The sequence below is a fragment of the Sinocyclocheilus anshuiensis genome, unplaced genomic scaffold (genome assembly GCF_001515605.1).
Source record: "Sinocyclocheilus anshuiensis isolate Anshui unplaced genomic scaffold, SAMN03320099.WGS_v1.1 scaffold863, whole genome shotgun sequence".
NCBI lineage: Eukaryota > Metazoa > Chordata > Actinopteri > Cypriniformes > Cyprinidae > Sinocyclocheilus > Sinocyclocheilus anshuiensis.
Genome location: NW_015547725.1, coordinates 291,224 through 310,611, shown reverse-complemented (window position 1 = coordinate 310,611; position 19,388 = coordinate 291,224). Strand labels below are relative to the sequence as shown.

The 19,388-nt window shown below is 35.4% G+C and overlaps 1 protein-coding gene across 1 annotated transcript in view; it reads right to left on the bottom strand.

Annotated features, from left to right (window-relative positions):
* Nucleotides 1-19,068, bottom strand: part of LOC107704264 (secretogranin-3-like) — a 23,793-nt gene extending 4,725 nt beyond the window's left edge. The window contains exons 1-10 of the mRNA XM_016507144.1: nucleotides 18,708-19,068; nucleotides 17,282-17,334; nucleotides 16,099-16,129; nucleotides 15,797-16,021; nucleotides 8,666-8,808; nucleotides 8,310-8,456; nucleotides 7,957-8,203; nucleotides 5,866-5,982; nucleotides 1,857-1,940; nucleotides 1,336-1,446 (exon numbers count right to left, since the gene is read on the bottom strand). Coding sequence (XP_016362630.1) covers nucleotides 1,336-1,446; nucleotides 1,857-1,940; nucleotides 5,866-5,982; nucleotides 7,957-8,203; nucleotides 8,310-8,456; nucleotides 8,666-8,808; nucleotides 15,797-16,021; nucleotides 16,099-16,129; nucleotides 17,282-17,334; nucleotides 18,708-18,792 — 1,243 coding nt within the window. The 5' untranslated portion in view covers nucleotides 18,793-19,068. The remainder of the gene's footprint in view (nucleotides 1-1,335; nucleotides 1,447-1,856; nucleotides 1,941-5,865; nucleotides 5,983-7,956; nucleotides 8,204-8,309; nucleotides 8,457-8,665; nucleotides 8,809-15,796; nucleotides 16,022-16,098; nucleotides 16,130-17,281; nucleotides 17,335-18,707) is intronic.
* Nucleotides 19,069-19,388: the final 320 nt, after the last annotated feature.

Here is a 19,388-nt window from a genome sequence, read left to right as displayed (position 1 = left end):
TATATATATATATATATATAAATATATAATAATTTATATATATATAATATATATAAATATATAATAATAGAAAATAACAGAAAATATATTATTGTTATTATTATTATTATTATTATTATTATTGGGCTCTAGCATCTCCATGACCCTATAGACCCACAATTAATTTGGAGAATGGACAGAAAAATTATTATACTATATTTTTGTTTAAACATATTTATATATATATTTCGTCGTCATCTTCTTTGTCTTCTACTTTAATAGACTGATAGATGGATGGATAGATTTCTTATTTCAATTATTTGCTTAAATACATTTCTAAGTATTCTTTTTATTATTTTTTAAACTATATTATTTTTCTGTTTAAACATTTCTTCTTCTTCCTTTAAATAGATAGATAGATAAATATTAAATATAGATAAATAGATTAATACAATTATTAAATAAATGGATGAATAGATGGATTATTATTTTAATTGTTTGTTTAAATATATTTCTTTGTATTTCTTCTTTTTAGTAAATTATTATTATTATTATTATTATTATGTTCCATCATCCCCACAACCTTATATAGGACAAGCAGTTTGGAGAATGGATGGATGGATGCATGGTTGGATTTTATTTTCTTCTTCTTCTTTTTCTTATTGAATAAAAAATACTAATAATAGTTTATATATATATATATATATATATATATACCTCGTATGCAATGCTCAATATTTTGCAAGAGAATATAAAGTTGAATTATTCATTTTTTTAGATTAGCAAGTGTTCTTTTTTTTTGTCATTAAATACCAAGCTGTACATGGACAATTTGGTTTTATGAGCGTTGCTATAGTAACAAATAATATCCGTAAGTGCATAAGTTCTGAGTTGTCATCTCGTAACTGTTGCAATTCAAACATGAAAGCAGAATTAATGTATAATGGGTGTGTTCTAAATGCTTCTTGGGTAATAACCGACGGTGATTATCACAGCTTTTAACATTAATGTTCAGTGCTTTTCAAAGAATCAATAAAAGTCTCCCTGAACAAGACCTCATGATTTTATTCATTATACTGTTAGTTCACCGTGAGCGTGTTACAGCGATGCCCTCAATCTGCCGGGCTGCTGCTGCAGAGTCTCCCTATGGGACTGACTCTCTCTCACACACTGCAGTCTGACTGCATGTTTCCAGTGGAACCGCAGGTTAGTGTTGAATTCTGTATTTGAATCAGGCTTATCAGTGTATCTGCCTCGACTGCTAGAGAGTTCAGTTAAACAGCTCAATTACACCAGCAGAATATCACCCCAAACCAGAAACATGTGAAGATGATACAGGATCCTTGTAATACTCACTGATTTCAGCAGCAGTCTGGACGTCTTTGGTCGAGTCCTTCAGAGACTCATACTCCTTCTGCATTTTGGCAGCTTCTGTTTTGGTGTTGTCATCATCATCCAATGCTTTTCCTGGAACGAGGGAGCAATGATGGGGAAAAAAACAGTAGAGTGATGCCAAGTCTTCCTGAGCAGAATCTGCAGTGAATGACTTGCAGATTGCAGTGTTATAATCTGTGGTGTGTCTGATTTACCTGTAGGGGGTGTAATGCCGAGAGGAACCAGAGATTTGCCCAGCTTGTTCTTGGTCTGCAGGGCAATCATTGCATCCAGATTTTCTGTGTGAAAAACATGATATTTATAAATACTCTGATGATATTGTAAGCATCACAAGCATTTTGGAGACTATTTTTCTGTCCAATGTTCTCTACGGTCACCTTAGCTCACAATGCTTTTGAGACACGCAGCCCTTCTATTAAAGGGGTCATATGATGCGATGTTACAAGCTCTTGGTGCATAAAGAAGATCTGTGAAGTTTTTACCTGTAGGGGGTGTAATGCCGAGAGGAACCAGAGATTTGCCCAGCTTGTTCTTGGTCTGCAGGGCAATCATTGCATCCAGATTTTCTGTGTGAAAAACATGATATTTATAAATACTCTGATGATATTGTAAGCATCACAAGCATTTTGGAGACTATTTTTCTGTCCAATGTTCTCTACGGTCACCTTAGCTCACAATGCTTTTGAGACACACAGCCCTTCTATTAAAGGGGTCATATGATGCGATGTTACAAGATCTTGGTGCATAAAGAAGATCTGTGAAGTTAATTATGGCCCCACTGGATGCAACAAATGCCTAGTTTATAATGGGTTTTATTGGTTTTGTCTCGCCGTGCCGGAACAAGGCATCACAGTATGGTAAGGGGCGTAACATTTCCGTCACACGCTTGAGGTATTCGGCCAATCACAATGCACTGGATAGCTGGCCAATCAGAGCACACCTCGTTTTTCAGATCGATGAGCTTTGTAAAAATCGACGCGTTTCAGAAAGGTGGGGCATAGCGGAGAAACAATAATGTACAGTATGTGGAAAATAATGTGTTTTTTTAACCTTAAACCGCATAAACACATTTCATTACACCAAATACACAACATAATGTTCTTTTTAGCAATGTCATATGACCCCTTTAAATAATTTTAAAAGATACAACTTTTGATTTTAATATTAGTAAGTGTTGAAATTAATAATAACATTAAATTAGATTAATAAATGCTTTAAAAGTATTTAATTGTTAGTTCATATTAACCAATGTTAACAAATGAAACCTTACTGTAAAGTATTATCATTTTTCCTAGCTTTATAGTATTCATTTACAATATTTAAACTATTCAAATCAGTTTGTTGTGGCAATGAACTGATAAAATAATATATAACGATAAAATCATTCAGCAAAAACAGACCAAAAATGTAAATTTTCAAAAATTCCCCTTTCTCCATAAATTATAAGTTATACATTTTATATTATACGTAATATATTATACGTTTACAAATGAGCAACATATTATACAGTATAGGCCTATATAGCATGCCACTAATTTGTACCTTACTAATTTGTAATTTTTTCATGACAACACATTCTAAATTTTATTTTATTTTTATATTTATTTATTTAAAGTGAAAGGCTACAGTAATTTCTTCTCTTTCTGAGGTCAAAGTGTCCCATTACAATGACTCTAGTGTGTGTGTTTTTTTTTAACTGATCAGAATTATCTTTGACAACATAGAGCTTTCTCCAGCACTCCATATGTAGATGTGGATGTACCCTGTACTCATTATGCGTTGTGTACACACTTTTGTGTCTTGGAGCTGTTTGCCAAGGACAAACACACACATTAGGGCAGAATGATAAGAGCCTCATCTCATGTTTAAACCACAGCAGATCAATAACCAGCCGTATCCTGGCAACACATGCAGCCTGCCATTCCATTTAATCTTTACAGCTGTCATCATGTGGCACAGGTTGCCAGAGTAACCCCATTATTACGCAGTGGAGAATTCCAGATTGTTATCTGTGTTCTATCATAACGACCGTGACCATCTCGTTAGAGAAACAGACAGAATTAATTACACGGAATGAAAGAGAGAGGGAACAAAAGAGAGAACACTGGATGAATGAAGCAGGATGCTGTTTGCTTGAGCAGATGTCTTGAACATATATGGGCATTAGACGGACATGGCTTGTGTCCCCTTAAAATACCACTGATCAGTGATGATTAGTGAGACAAAGTTCAAATGTTTTTTTTGATACATAAAAAACATAAATAGATAAACAAAAATTCTTTAAAATAAAATTTTGTGAACAATATTTTTGTGCAAAATCCTTCTTTATTCACTAAGCATCTGCAATCAAGTTTAACCAGACTCTAATCTGAGCATCCCCCCCACCCCCCCTTTTGCTGTTGTGGTATGGGAATGCAAAAATGATTTTAAAATAATTTTCTTTGATCTCCTATTTACTGCTGTAGAACTATATGCTGTAGTTTTCTTCGGTTCATTTAGGCTTTATTCACAACTTATTTGTGCTAAAAATAATGTTGAAGGTAGCAGTAAACCATAAATGGGTGTAAAAAGTGGATTGTTTAGATTGTGGGTTTCAGTCCACTAAAAAAAAGTTTGTGATATTCTGCCTTTAATCACAGATATACCTACAAACATGGACTGGTGTCACACTATTAGCACCAGTGTGTGAAATTCAATTCATCTGCCTGTCAAACAAACGGGTATGAGTCATATTAATCACAGGGAATGTTTTTCCAAACAAACAATTATTAAAAATCAACATTATACTTCAAATCTTAAAAGCATGTTTAAAAAACAACAACAACTTGCAGATAATATATTATTAATGAAATAAAGGTCCACTTAGGTGTACTCGAAGAGAGTACAGTTTCATGACTATGTTTTTCAACACACTTAAGTAACGTCTAATTATATATATTTTTTACTTTAAAGTACATTTTAAGTCATGTTTTTAATAATCTTTTGTTATGCTTTAATGTAGACTTATTTTGATGTGTTGACTAAGATATTAAACCATATGTAAAGTACTTGATTATAATTTTAACTGTAGTGTTACTCAATATTACATTTATGTACTATATTTTAAAAGTACTATACTGCAATCCTTGTGCAAATGTGTAATTACAAATATGAATGGTATTGATATTAAAGCATATTTTCATATTTTTATAATCATATTTCAAAGACAATAGAAGTAATCAGGAAATTACATGTAAAGATGTACTTAAATGGGTCCAAAAAAAAAAACCCTATGAAGTTCAGCTAAGTGCCTTTAATATCAATTTAAACTTAATACATTTTTATAAATTTTTTTACTATTCAAAAACATTACATTTAGTTTGCACTTCAGTATTTTACTTACTTTTAATTAATTTTAAACTACATTATTTTCGTAATCAGTGCTCTTTTTTAAAAGTATGCTAAAGTTTATTTATTTTTCACAAGGGTTGTCATCATTTATGGCTGGCAACCACTTTTAGCCATGGCCGATTACCCCAACCACAGCTTAAGATATTTGGTTAGTAAGTATTACAGTGAAAGTAGATCTGGCACTGAAAATTGTACTTCTACAGTAATTGTTTGCTGAATGGTTGTTATTGTTGTCATCAGTGGAGGAAACAAAAGTAGCAATTCATATTCATGAGTAAAGCCTTCACCTTTACATCATGTCATAAACGGCCAAATACACACAGTGATTCTACCACCACTGTCCCCAAAACTTTTTTCAAATAAAGTGATGTCCATGCTGTTATGTACATAGTGCAGACACTGATACTGCATCTGCAAAAATCTGCTTCAGCTGTTCAATCTATATTCCATTTGATTGAGAATAAACATTTCACATTAGGACCAAGTCAAAGTACAGCTGCCATCTCTCTCTCTGTCTATTTTTTCAGGCTGGACAAAGCTTTATTTCAGGAAGCAAATGCACACAAAATCATTCAGTCACATAAAGCTTATCTGAGTGATTCCCTATTGCCCACGCACACATACATCATGTCCTAACCGGCGTGACAAATATATAGTATCGTTAAGTATCCTAACAAAGGTCAAATTGGTGACTAAACCTTTTATCAAAACATAAGCTTCAATAACATGAAGCTTCTTTCAGAGAGATTACCAAGATGACTGCAGGCTGGACTCCTTTATTTAAAGAGAAAATACTGTGTAATGTGACACAATAATCACCAATCAGAATAAATTTGTTGTTTAACACAAATAGATGTAAGATATTTCCTGTGAATGTGCAAGACTTCAGTTTCATTAGCCGCTATAGATAAATAAATAGAAGAATAACGTGCAGTAAACACACATATGCATAACTAGAATAATAAGTGCAGTAAACATTGCAACTATTTGCACTACAAACTAGTGTGTTTTTTGACACCAGAAGCCTTGAACATTCAAATTAAAAATGTCTGTGTCCACTCTTTTGTCAAAAATAAGGTGGACAGACAACTTTGGTCTTACCCAGATAAGACACTCCTTCTTCAGGTGTGATGGTTCCATATTTGACCATCATCTTCACAAAGTCGATCAAGGTCTTCATGATGGTGATCAGGGTTTCTCTCTCCTCTTTATCTTGCTCTGTAAAGTGAGAGAAGAAGGATGTGATAGATTAAGCGATGAGACCAGACTTTAATCTGGATTAATGTGGTGTTTGCTGAAGAACAGGGTGATAAATGTGTTTAACCAGATGTTTCTATAGACCTTATATAGCTGCTGATTTACTGAATGAGCTGTGTTGTGTTATGAGGTGTGTTACATTATTGTTTGTGTGGCTTCTGTGTGTGCTGTGCTGTGTTGCGAACAGCTTGTAACACTCCAAAGAGAAAGGAAAACTTGAAATCGCATCATATGACCCCTTTAATTTATTGCTAATCCAATATCAAATTTCACACTACAGTTAAAATTATAATCAAGTACTTTTATATGTGCTTTAGTATGTTAGTCAACACATCAAAATGAGGCTACTTCTTTCAAGCACAACAACATATTATTAAAACAAAATGGTTTAAAAGATTTTCACTTTTTAAAAGTGTACTTAAGTGTGTAATGCCCAAAGTATACTTCAGCCGTCTGTTTTCCCGCGATGGTTCGCGCACTGTCCTCGTGATGCAATTTTTTCTATCAAAAGTGTCTGTGGACACGTACAACAGCACAGCCGCGAGGTGAATGTTGAGGCCGAACGAGTCAAGTAGGTGGTTCTGCACATGTCTCGAGCGAAACCTGTGTGGATGCGGCTGTGCGCGAGACGGAACGGAACGTGGAATGTGAAGAACACTTGGGCCTTTAAAGGGGTCATATGATGCGATTTCAAGTTTTCCTTGAGAGAGGCGGGGCATAGAGGACCTACAATAATGTACAGTATTTGAAAAATAATGTGTTTTTTGAACATTAAAGCATGTCAACATATTCTGTTACACCAAATACACAAAATAATGATCTTTAAAAAAGCATCATATGACCCCTTTAAGAATCAGTGATGTAAGTTTACTCTCTTTAAGTACACTTAAAAGTGCAGTAGGAGATCTTGGAAAATGCTAACTTTAGCCTGATAGCACTGAAAGCGAACGTTCAATCGTTCCCTGCAATGTCCCCTCCCTGCAATCGCCGTCCAAAGCCACGCCCCCTGAACGCATATACGCTCACAGACCAGAATACCAGAGACAACATTACTACAATAGGCTACATCAGTGATTCCCAATTCCAAAATGTTCCGAAATGAAGTAAACTTCAACAGATTTCCCCTGCGCAGGGAGTAGGGAGCAATGAACACTGTATAGGGATCATTTCGATCGGAACACAGTTCATGCATGTAGCTCACTTCTAACGAGCTGGTTATCTGAATCAGGTGTGTTAACTAAGCGAGACATGCAAAATATGCAGAGCAGGGGGCGCGAGGACTGGAATTGAGAACAGCTGGGCTACATCATGTGTCATTCACCGGTGAGAAAACTTTAAAAGTACTACAATACCAGGAAGGAAGATCGGGTTGTTGATGTTTGTCTGCCATTCTCGCTCTGTCTGCACAGCGTGCGTGAATGCGCTGATGACGTATCCTGTCTGCGCGAACAGGGTGTGCAGAGGTATGCAAATACATATGTTGACAGGCAGGTAGGAAAGCCAGTAAAACGCTCAGACTGAGTGTTTTGATTGGACGAACATTTCTTGGTCCTACGCCTTCCACAAAATATATAAATACAGATAAATACATTTCGACCACTTAACTTAATGGTTGCTATCTGGATGTGAAGAGACTTTCAACCAGCATAACAAAATATGTTTCTGAAGACAATCACCTATTGCACCTTTAAGTGGCCTTTTATTTCATTAAGATTTTATGCAAGTTATTTTTTTAAAAATATACTTTTTAGATTTGAAGTACACTACAAGTGCACATTCAACAGTTAATTGGACTTCTTTTTCACAAGGGTGGTTTGTGGTGTACAGTATCCTCTGTGTGTTGTGTCATATATATCATGTTGTGTGTTGTATTATATTATGTTGTGCATTATGTTTTGTGTTGTATTGTTTGTTGTATTGTGTTGTGTTGTCTACCTGAGTCGAGACTCTTCAGAAGTCTGTAAAAGTTGGGGAAGAATTGAAGGTCCTGCAGTCCGTCTTCTGGATTCAGTTCGTTTCTGTCGTTCCCATCGCTCGCAGCGTCATATGAGTCTTCAGCCCTCACTGTATCATCTCTGCTCTCCTCCTCCTGTTCTTCGTCACCATTATTATCATTGCCACCATCATCATCATCACCTTCATCCTCGTCATCATATCGTTGACTGGGCCTGTCTTCCTCATCCTGAAGAAGAGAATCCAAACAAATAGAGCGATTTTTTTTGTGTGGAATTTGTGGATAAACATGCAGTTGATAGAAACACAACAGACACACAGTCACACACTCGTACCATACTGTTCTCTGTATCTTTTGCTGCATTAACAGGGTAGTCCATACTGAGGTCTCCAATCATGTTATCTTTGGCATTTTTAGTGATCAGATCCTGCAGGGTTTCAGCAACCTCATACTCCAGCGTCTCTGCCTGACTGTCTGTGATCTGAAGGACAAACAAAAGAACACCTGCTAGAACAATCAATTCACAAAGGGATTATTGTATGACAATCTATTTTCCATGCTATTTATTCTGGTTAATCTGGAATATGTTTCCCTAGAGGAATTAATACATGATGAATGATGTTTATTGTATGGCTCATCGATATGGTAGCTATCAGAATCACTGCACATGCCACAATTTGAATCTCTTACTAGACCCAACTTGAGCAGTTTAGACACAATTCTGTCAAACACTCCTCGGTCATCCTCTTCGTAGATTTTGTTGGCGATTTTCTGGACGATGTCATGAGCTGTTAGCGGGGTCCCATCCAGCTGCCAAAAACTTTCAGGATCATCTGAAAAGGAACACATTAAAATAATTCACATCACTCCTATTAAACAAATGTATCCAAACTGAATATTAAGGGCAGTTCACACCAAGGACAATAACATTAAGTATAAAGTTTTAATAATCGTTCTAATTTGATCAAAATAGGGATGTCCACACCACAACTATAATAATAAAAATATCCCTATCATATCGATTTTATCCAGATGATGAGTGATAAAAACATTGACAGCATCAGAATCCACCTGACTTTAAAGAGCTTGAGCATTTAAAATGGCAGCTTGTGCCTGTAATAAACAGAATATTATTGTCCGTTGATGTGGACACTTTATTGTTATAGTTTTTTTTTTTTTAAAGGAAAAAAAGAGGATACAGTAATGAAACCAGAATGATCCGGTTTCTTACATAACTGTACTGTATCCTCTTTTTTTCCTTAAAAGAATTAGTTCAGTTCAAAAGAAATTAATATTTTATGTCCATTTATTTAACAAGCATTTCGCCTCTAGGTCCTGATCACCTTGTCAGGTTTATTTCACAATAACTACCGGCTGACTATCCCTTACTTATTTTGGATAATAACCAGGGGCATTTCTAGCCTTTCATCTGTACTCGGGAACAGGTCCCCATATTTTGATGCTTTTATATACACTGTTCTGGATATAATTTGACCCTCTGTGCCTCTTAATTTTTGGGTCAAACTTGGTACCTCTGCGTAATATCAATGCAATGTCAAATCAATGTAATATATTTTTGTTCAATAATATATTTTTGTATTTTCATTTAGAATTTTTTATGATACTATGCAATATTTATACATTTTATTTCTGAGCTAGTTTTTATTCGATTAAAATGAATTAAACTCTGAGCCCATTCATTTTTGGGCCACACTTGGAACCTTTGTGGTCAAAAGTGACCGAAGCCTTGAAATGTAGCTTTTTATTATTTATTTATTTATTTTTATTTTATTTAAAAAAATTTTGGCAGGAAAATCAGTGTAATATATTTTTGCTCAATTATATATTTTTTGATTATTATTTAGAATTTTGAGGGGATTTTATGATACTATGCAACATTTATACAATTTTTTTTAGCAATTTTTTTCCACAGTAATTTTTGATCACAAAAGTACCAAGTGTTACTTTTTTATTTTTCGACACTTTAACATATGCGAATCATGTAAATATTTTTTTTTTGTGTGTGTGTTCACATAGCTAATGTGACAAAACTCACCAAGTGTCATCCCATTCCAATGGAGCCAAAAATTTGCTAAATTCGAAACGTACATTTTTTGGTCTGTTCTGACCAAAGTAGTGTTAATTTTGTCAGCTATTTTTAATTTAGTCTTAGTTTTAGTCCTTAGTCTTTGTCTTTGTCAAAAGTAACTTTTAGTTTTTATTATATTTAGTCAACTTTTCCTGTTTTAGTTTTAGTCAAGTTTTAGTCGACTAAATGTCTGAGCATTTTAATCTAGTTTTCATCATATTTTCGTCTTACTCTATAATGGTAATGCAATGATTGGTGTCATTTGGACAATTTACAAATTTTCATTAGATGTTGCTCTTTCACCAATAAGCACAAATCAATAGAATATCGACTCATATGCATGGTTTATTTTACCTATGTACAGATTTATAACAGGATATCAATTAGAGGCTAAACGACTTTAGATATACACTCGCACTGTCTACGTTATGAAAACTGGTGTAACAAAAACCTACTCTCAAATATTATAACAGAGAAATTCCTAATAGTAATTCCAATAATTCCAAATTGTATTAATGTTTCTCTTTTAAAACAACGGCAAAAAAGACTTATTACCACACAGAGGTTGTGTAAGTAACGTTACAATCAGCAAATCACAATCGCAAACAATACAGTCGAGATCCATGACAGAACACAGACTGGCTGAATGACACTTTCATTTAAGCAGAACATCTCAAACAGAGATCGCTGAACTCCAGCTTACTTGTACAGTAGCCTACTGTATGTCGGTGTTTTCAGATATGGCGCGTGTGAATGGTTGCCAGATTGCATAAAGCAAAAAGTCGGGCAGACCCTGCCAGAGTATGTATCCGTTTAACAGAAAATCTCTGATTGGGGGATCTGAGCTCTTGATATCTTGCAACCGTAAACATGAACGCTCGCATAATAGAGTCTCGTACAGCAGTCTGAAATGCTTTGGCTCGTAAAAAATAAAAAGGTTTTGGTAAAGTTTTTGTTCTTTTAGCTTCATTTTAGTCTCGTCTTTATCGTCAATGATACTGCACGTTCATTTAGTCTCAGTTATCGTTTAACGACCAGTGTTGGGGTAACGCATTACAAGTAACGCGAGTTACGTAATCAGATTACTTTTTTCCAAGTAACTAGTAAAGTAACGCATTACTTTTTAATTTACAAGAAAATATCTGAGTTACTTTTTCAAATAAGTAACGCCAGTTACTTTTTTCCCCATTTATTGATTGAAAGCTCTCCTGTGCCCATGTTGAGAGAAATCGGGAGTAAGATGTTACTTTAGTTCTAGAATAAATGTGAACATGCTTTAATTCATCTCACTCACAAAAAAAAAAAACAGATTTATTTTTCCTCAAAATGTAAAAAAACAGTTAAAAGCAACTCAGAATATGACGCAAAGCTGCAATAATTAAATATGTTAAATAATACAAATATCCTTTATGTATTTAATCCCATTTTATTAACCAATTTGCTGCTGACCTTCGATGATCCAATTCAACCATATTAATAAGCAAAAATGACAAAAGCTAACATTTCTTCTTCTTTTTTATTGCTGAAGAGTGTTGAACTTTCTTCTTCTGCGTTCTACTGTACAGACGTGAATTTACATTTCCTTCAGCCTGAGGCTTTTGGTGTGAAAGGGCTTTTACATTTGCCAAAAATAGAACTTTTTATATTAAAAGCAAACAAGCAAGCCCTGCCCAGATTTAAAAAGTAACGTAAAAGAAACGTAATGCATTACTTTCATTAAAAAGTAACTAAGTAACGTAATTAGTTACTTTTTTAGGAAGTAACGCAATATTGTGATGCATTACTTTTAAAAGTAACTTTCCCCAACACTGTTAATGACGTTATTATCGTCTCGTTTTCGTCAGGGGAAAACACTTCGTTGACGAACATTTTTCATCATAGACTTCGTTAACGAAATTAACACTAGACCAAAGAGGCCCATAAATGAATTGTTGATAAACTGTATGGACTGTAGGTAACCTAAATATCCACCTCATCCAGCATTCTTTTGGTCGTCTTTTTCTGTGCCATAAGTTTATTTTCTAGTGCGTTGTATTTGAAATTAGCCTACTTTATCAGAAGTTTAAAAGCTCAAAGCTCTTAAAAAGAAACTAAGTAGGAGGAGAATGTGTGAAACGGAGATCTGAATCTTGGAGCTGAAATCTGCCAGCAATTCTTGTCTGTCTGTTGTAATTCCTGTAACCCAGTGAAATCACACAGAAACACCTCCCACTCTGTTATCTGCCATTATCTACCACAGAGATTGACTTACACTGCCTTAATCGCTTCCAGTAAACTCGCTATCTGCCTGAAATGTGACACTGATCAAATGTCTGACGCTTATTCTGACAGAAACAGAGTGAGAGGTCTTCAGTAGTCTGAGTGCCTTTATGACATGACATTGTCATAAAAAAAGACTTAAAGCAGTCATATTGTAAGTTCATAATTAAGTAACTATTTAAGCAATAGTTAAATTGAGCTGCAAAAACTGCTTGTCCTTGGACAGCTGACATTGGACAGATGAATAAACACATGACTGCCCAAATGTAAATATCAGCAACACCTCTGTGTTCAGAAACATGTCCCATTCAGTCTCGGTGAGGTAAAAAGAAGTCTGTAAAATCTTCTCTTTGACTGTGTGTAGCACCTATGACTCTGCAGATCATTTGGAAGGATCCCAATGATAGAAACGAGCAGTGTGATCTTAATTTGAACAGCACAATTAAGGATTTTCATGATTTAGTCACAGTGCAATTGTGGCTATGCAAGGAGGTTGTTTGAAGGAAAACAACATATATTTCAAAAACTACATTTAACCCATGCAGCATGCATTAATATTTCATATAGTAATTTCACATGTACATACTGTTGGTTAGCCAATCATAAAAGAGGACATTTGCTTAAAATGCACAAAAACGGCATATTTAATTGTAAGGGTCATAAAGTTGAAAATGGAAATAAAAATAAATAAAAATAAATCACTGTTGAATTTCGTGCAAAAACATCATAGGAGGGGGTGGGGGAATGGTAAAAGGAATTATGACATGACCTCTTTGAGCTATTGCGCTACTATTAGGTTATAGGGTTTTTAATGTGGGTGTATGTTTAGTCTGACTGCCCTGTTGTAGGAGACTGTAGGGTTTAATGCTATAAAACGTCCAGTATACAGCAGCCTGTGGAGGGATAATCCTCTGATTCTCTCTCTCTCTCTCTCTTTATCTCTACAAAATCCTCCTGATTGACCTATGGTGTCTGCCACCTGTTCCTGTATTTAGGATCACAAGAGTCACAGGGATGGATAAGCACTTTCAAAGTGGGAGATAATTTGGTTTTTGACAGGTCACAACTAAAAAAATGTTCATGGATGTTTTACTTTTTCTTGACAAGAAGACATAAGCTATGCTCATAATAGAATATTAACAGTGACAACTGCATACTAAATAGTGAGTGAAACAGTATGCTATTTTAAATGGACGTAAAAATTGTTGCATTTTTTTAAAATTGAACTTTATGTATAAATGTCTTGACTTTTGTTAGTCTAATAAAATTATCAAAGGTGTATAAATCAAATACAGATGCTAAAATTTACACCTGGCTCATTGGTTAGACTGGATGAACCAGGTGTAAGAACCATTTCATTGTGGGATATTGTATTCCACAGAGTGTGCTCTTTGACAAACAAAGAAAATGTGTGTGCAAACAACATAATGCACAGTGCACATCAGGGGTGAGGCGGGTGGGCCTGCATAAAACAGGGTTGGCAAAGTGTAGCGTATGAAAACTACATATCAAATTGGCTACAGAAAATTCAGCACAAAGGTTCAATACACAATGCTTCTAAAGCACTGATTAACACTAACATTAATTTCAACATTTACTAATACATTATTAAAATAAAAGTTGTATCTGTCAACATGAGTTGTATTTTTATTAACTAATGTTAACAGAGATTAATAAATATTGTAACAAATGTATTGCACATTGTTAATGTTAGTTAATGCATTAACTAACGTTAACTAAAATAAGTTTATTATAAAGTATTACCTCAGTCTGAGACAACTGGGCTTCGTAGATGATCTCATAATCAAGTGTCTCTGTCAGTTTGCGTCCAAAGGATGGTAAACACTGAGGACCATAGAAATGTGCGCGGCTGCAAATATGCAGTTTGTTGTGGAGAACAGAACAGTATCTATCCACAAAGGACACATCTATCAAACACTGTACCTATGCTAATGATGCTTTAAACACGCTTGGCTCAGAAGTTTCCAATCTATAAATCCATCAAAGGCAGGTGGTCCGGTTTCATTTGCAGAATTCATTGTAGGTCTGGATTCATTGCTAAGACTTAGTTTCAATTGGGATTGATATTTGTTTCACTATTTTTAAATCCATCCCCACAAATGCGTGCATTTTACTATTATGTCCTTATGTCGTAAACATAACATTGTGAGTGGGACTAACAGAAACTGACGAATCATCATTTTGACAAGTGTATGGTATGCACTTATAGGAAGATGGAAAATTAAGAAACTGCTTGTAATTGAACATGAAAACTTACGTTTAATATATTTTTAATCTAAATATATAAAGCTATAGTGAAATAAGTCATTTATTATTACTATCTTTTAATAAATTGTAATATCAGACTCATTTAAAACATAAATGACATCCATTTGGAAAATGGATGGGCCACAGTTGAAAGTAGGTGAGCCCAGGTGGGCAAGTATAGCATACTACTACAGTATGCTATTCTGAATAAGACTTTGTTAGCATGTTAATTGTAGTTTTTACCTTGGTATTTGTAGTCCATCTCATTCTTAGTAGAGTCATAGTCATCAGCCAGTCTTCTGTTTTTGGTAGTGTCGGCCTCATCAGTACTGTATCGCTCATCCACAGAATCTGAGATGGGAGTCTCATTGTTTGACTCTTTGGACTTCTCAGCCAGAGACTTAAGGAAAGTGATATCATCATCCTCAGAGTTTAACTCTGCCTCAGCTGGTGGCGTTGGCTTGGGTTCTGCATGGATGAACAGCAAACACTTGTGAGCTATTGATCACTGTGAAGCGCTATGTCTGCATAATATTATATCTCACCTGCCCTCCTGATGCTATCAGCTTCTGCAATCTGTTGGGGGAAAATAAATAAATAAATAAAAGCACAGTCTTGACTTTTGCTTAATTTTTTATTTGAGTTTATTTGAACTTAATACATAAAACATCTTCTATACGCAGTCAGAAACAAGGGTACAAAAGTGGTCACTAGGGCATTGTACATTTGTACATTTATTCCTAATGGGTGCATATAAGTAAAATAAACATATTAGTACCTTAATGGTACATATTTGTACTTTTTGAAAAGGTACTGCCCCAGTGACAGCTTTTGTGCCTTTTTTCTGAGCGTATAGTCTTGTTTTCTAGTAAACAGTAGTTGTATCTGATGCTAAATGGAGGTATGAAGTGTATTAATCTGTGTCGTAATGGAAAATTAAGAAACTGCTTGTAATTGAACATGAAAACTTACGTTTAATATATTTTTAATCTAAATATATAAAGCTATAGTGAAATAAGTCATTTATTATTACTATCTTTTAATAAATTGTAATATCAGACTCATTTAAAACATAAATGACATCCATTTGGAAAATGGATGGGCCACAGTTGAAAGTAGGTGAGCCCAGGTGGGCAAGTATAGCATACTACTACAGTATGCTATTCTGAATAAGACTTTGTTAGCATGTTAATTGTAGTTTTTACCTTGGTATTTGTAGTCCATCTCATTCTTAGTAGAGTCATAGTCATCAGCCAGTCTTCTGTTTTTGGTAGTGTCGGCCTCATCAGTACTGTATCGCTCATCCACAGAATCTGAGATGGGAGTCTCATTGTTTGACTCTTTGGACTTCTCAGCCAGAGACTTAAGGAAAGTGATATCATCATCCTCAGAGTTTAACTCTGCCTCAGCTGGTGGCGTTGGCTTGGGTTCTGCATGGATGAACAGCAAACACTTGTGAGCTATTGATCACTGTGAAGCGCTATGTCTGCATAATATTATATCTCACCTGCCCTCCTGATGCTATCAGCTTCTGCAATCTGTTGGGGGAAAATAAATAAATAAATAAAAGCACAGTCTTGACTTTTGCTTAATTTTGAATTTGAGTTTATTTGAACTTAATACATAAAACATCTTCTATACGCAGTCAGAAACAAGGGTACAAAAGTGGTCACTGGGGCATTGTACATTTGTACATTTACTCCTAATGGGTGCATATAAGTAAAATAAACATATTAGTACCTTAATGGATCCAACTAAAGAAGCTCAGAGTAACGTCTGCTGTAATCTCATTCACATCATCTGATCATTTAATATACCATACACAAAAATACAAACAATTCCTGGCTAATTTAAGTTCATGTATTTACAATTTTAATTGCTTTACAATTTCCACTATTATTACTAATATAACCAATTCTTTCAAAGGATGCATATCAAGATGCTTGCTCAAGCATTTTTTTATATGATCTTTTTTTAAAGGGAAATGCAGTTTCATCACCATTGTAAAGAACTTTGAATTCATATCAGGGTGGAGGTTTCCATAATTTGCAAATGCCGATAAGTGTCATGTGGCAAGATGGCAAATGCCTCGACACAATGGGCGAGATTGACAGTAATGGCAGCTGTGACAGCATGGTCAGCTTCAATTCATGCTTCGTAAGACATACTTTTTTTATGAATACATACTGTACATATTGTTAAAATACATTTAAATACGCTATACATCTCCAGTTGTTTGATGTGTCTAGAAAACGCTGATAAAATATATTAAAGTGTTAGTTCACCAAAACATAAAAATTCTGTCATCATTTACCATGTCCTTCCAAACCAATATGATTTTCTTTCTTCTTTGGAAGATGATATTTTGAGGGTTGTTTTGGGCCCCACTGCCTTTAAGACAAAAACATTCTTCAAAATATCTTCTTTTGTGTTCTGAAGAAGACAGAAGAAAGTGCAAGTAGTACAAAGGTATGCAAGTACCAAAATTTTTATTTAAATGGTACATATTTGTACCTTTTGAAAAGGTACTGCCCCAGTGACAGCTTTTGTGCCTTTTTTCTGAGCATATAGTCTTGTTTTCTAGTAAACAGTAGTTGTGTCTGATGCTAAATGGAGGTATGAAGTGTATTAATCTGTGTCGTATACATAACACAGTGATTAACAATAAGTTCATATTTTTGAAATCACACCTGCTGTTCTAATGGCTTCTCCTCAGTCAGCTCTCGGTTAGGCATGCTTTTATCTGGATGAGGAAAGAAACACACACACACACACACACACACACACACACACACATGTAACGGAGGCGGTGCCGTGACCCGGATGGGAGTGAGGTTTAGGGGGGTGAGTGTGACGGAGGCCAGCGAGTAGGTGCTGTGCAGGTAAACCTCACTCCCCTGATCTCAAGAGACGCACTAGCAACTAACGCTAGAGGCTGCAGTCTTTAGCCTCCTTGTTAGTGCGTCCGCCTCCCATGCCAGAGACCCGGGTTCCCGGGTGTGGCGGTGAGGACCCGGGAGAGAGGGGTTACACACACACACACACATTCAATAAAGGCAAAGATCACTGATGGCAGACCAGTAATTGCTCTCCTTCAAGAGACACTTCACCCAAAAACGGAATTTATTTTTGTGTTCCACAGAAGAAAGGAAGTCATACCGTTTAGAACAATATGAGAGTGAGTAAATGATTACAGAATTTTTCTTTTTGGGATAACAAAAACACATACCAAAAAATAAAAATAATAATAAAAACTGCAGTATCACTACAGTATCAGGCTCAGATTACTATTGGTGGGTTATTACATTGTAACTATAATGTAAAGACATCGTAACAACATAAATGCATTTTTGAAAAACAAAATCTGTGCACCTCACCTATGGTATATTAATATAATTTATAATTTGACTATAATTTTGAAGGAATCAAGACACTCTACATTACACAAGACTATTTTTACCCTAAAATAAAATGGCCATTAATATGCATTTTCTTCACTCTCTCTATAGTTGTTGTGAACTTTGATGCATTCAGTTGCAGTCCAAACTGTCCAAGAGAAGCTGCCACCGAATAATCTGATTACAGGACAAAATATTACAGGCCTTTGAAAACTGGGGCTAGAGCTTCCTATACAATAAATGATGAAAACAACAACAGCAACAGCAAAATAAACCATACAATTCATTCACCTTCTTCCCACATTTAGACTATATGGAGTTGTCAGCTAATATGGGATTTTCAATGGTAATATCTGATGTCCAACATAATCCATATGCAGCCCTGTAATTTATATATATTTAAAATACAATTTAACATATTGTTGAAATTAAACAAAGATCTTTTACTCAGTATTTACTTTCATTTAAAAACAAAGCATGTGCACGCTGAAGTCCAGACATGTGTTAATGAGTTAGGTGGACGCTCTCGGTAATATCAAAATAGCAAAATATCATCTGATTAATTTACGTGGCCTATATGGAGAATTTGTAATTTTATTACACGTTGCATGTTTTTTTTTTTTTTTTTTTCCATTCAATTAGATTAATCTTCTAAATCAAATAATCCATATGTTATAATATATTGGACTATAGGCTTTCTGGCTATTCAATAACTCACCGTCGGGTCCGGCAGGTGTGGGAAACGTGCTGGTCTGCGATATTACAGCAAGGATAACCACAAACCCTACGCGTTTTGACGCCATCCTTCAGCTGGTGTCCGAATTTATTTTCTCTTTCTCTCTCTCTGTTGTCCTCTGTGAGGTTTTGTTTTGTGTAGCGCTCTGGTGTTGGCTGGATGCCGCGCGCTCTCAGCGCCTCTCCTCTATGATCGCTAAGGCTTTAGTTCTGCGGGAGCTGTTGAGTCCCTGCAGTGCTGAAACCAGGTCGCTGGCTATAATTATCAACGGATAAGCTGATGGCAGCTCCTTGAGTATAACGGGCCCTGACTCCAGCAGCTCATGGATGGATGGAGGAGGAGGAGGAGGACGGCACGATCACATCCGCCCATGTGCGTCAGTCTGAAGCACCTGCGTCACACACGCATTCATGATGCGGGGCAGTAAAAGATCAATGAGCGCAATAAAGAGCAGATAAGAGACAAGACAGCACTCTGAAAAGAACCGATTTTTGACAATGCGTACTGAAATGCAAATTAAAGATTTGACGGTAACACTTATGCACACCCCTTCAAGTAAAGTGTAACCGATTTGACCTGTTTTGATAATCCACTGTTATGCTTTGAGGTACACATGCGTTGGGATAGATAGATAGATAGATAGATAGATAGATAGATAGATTT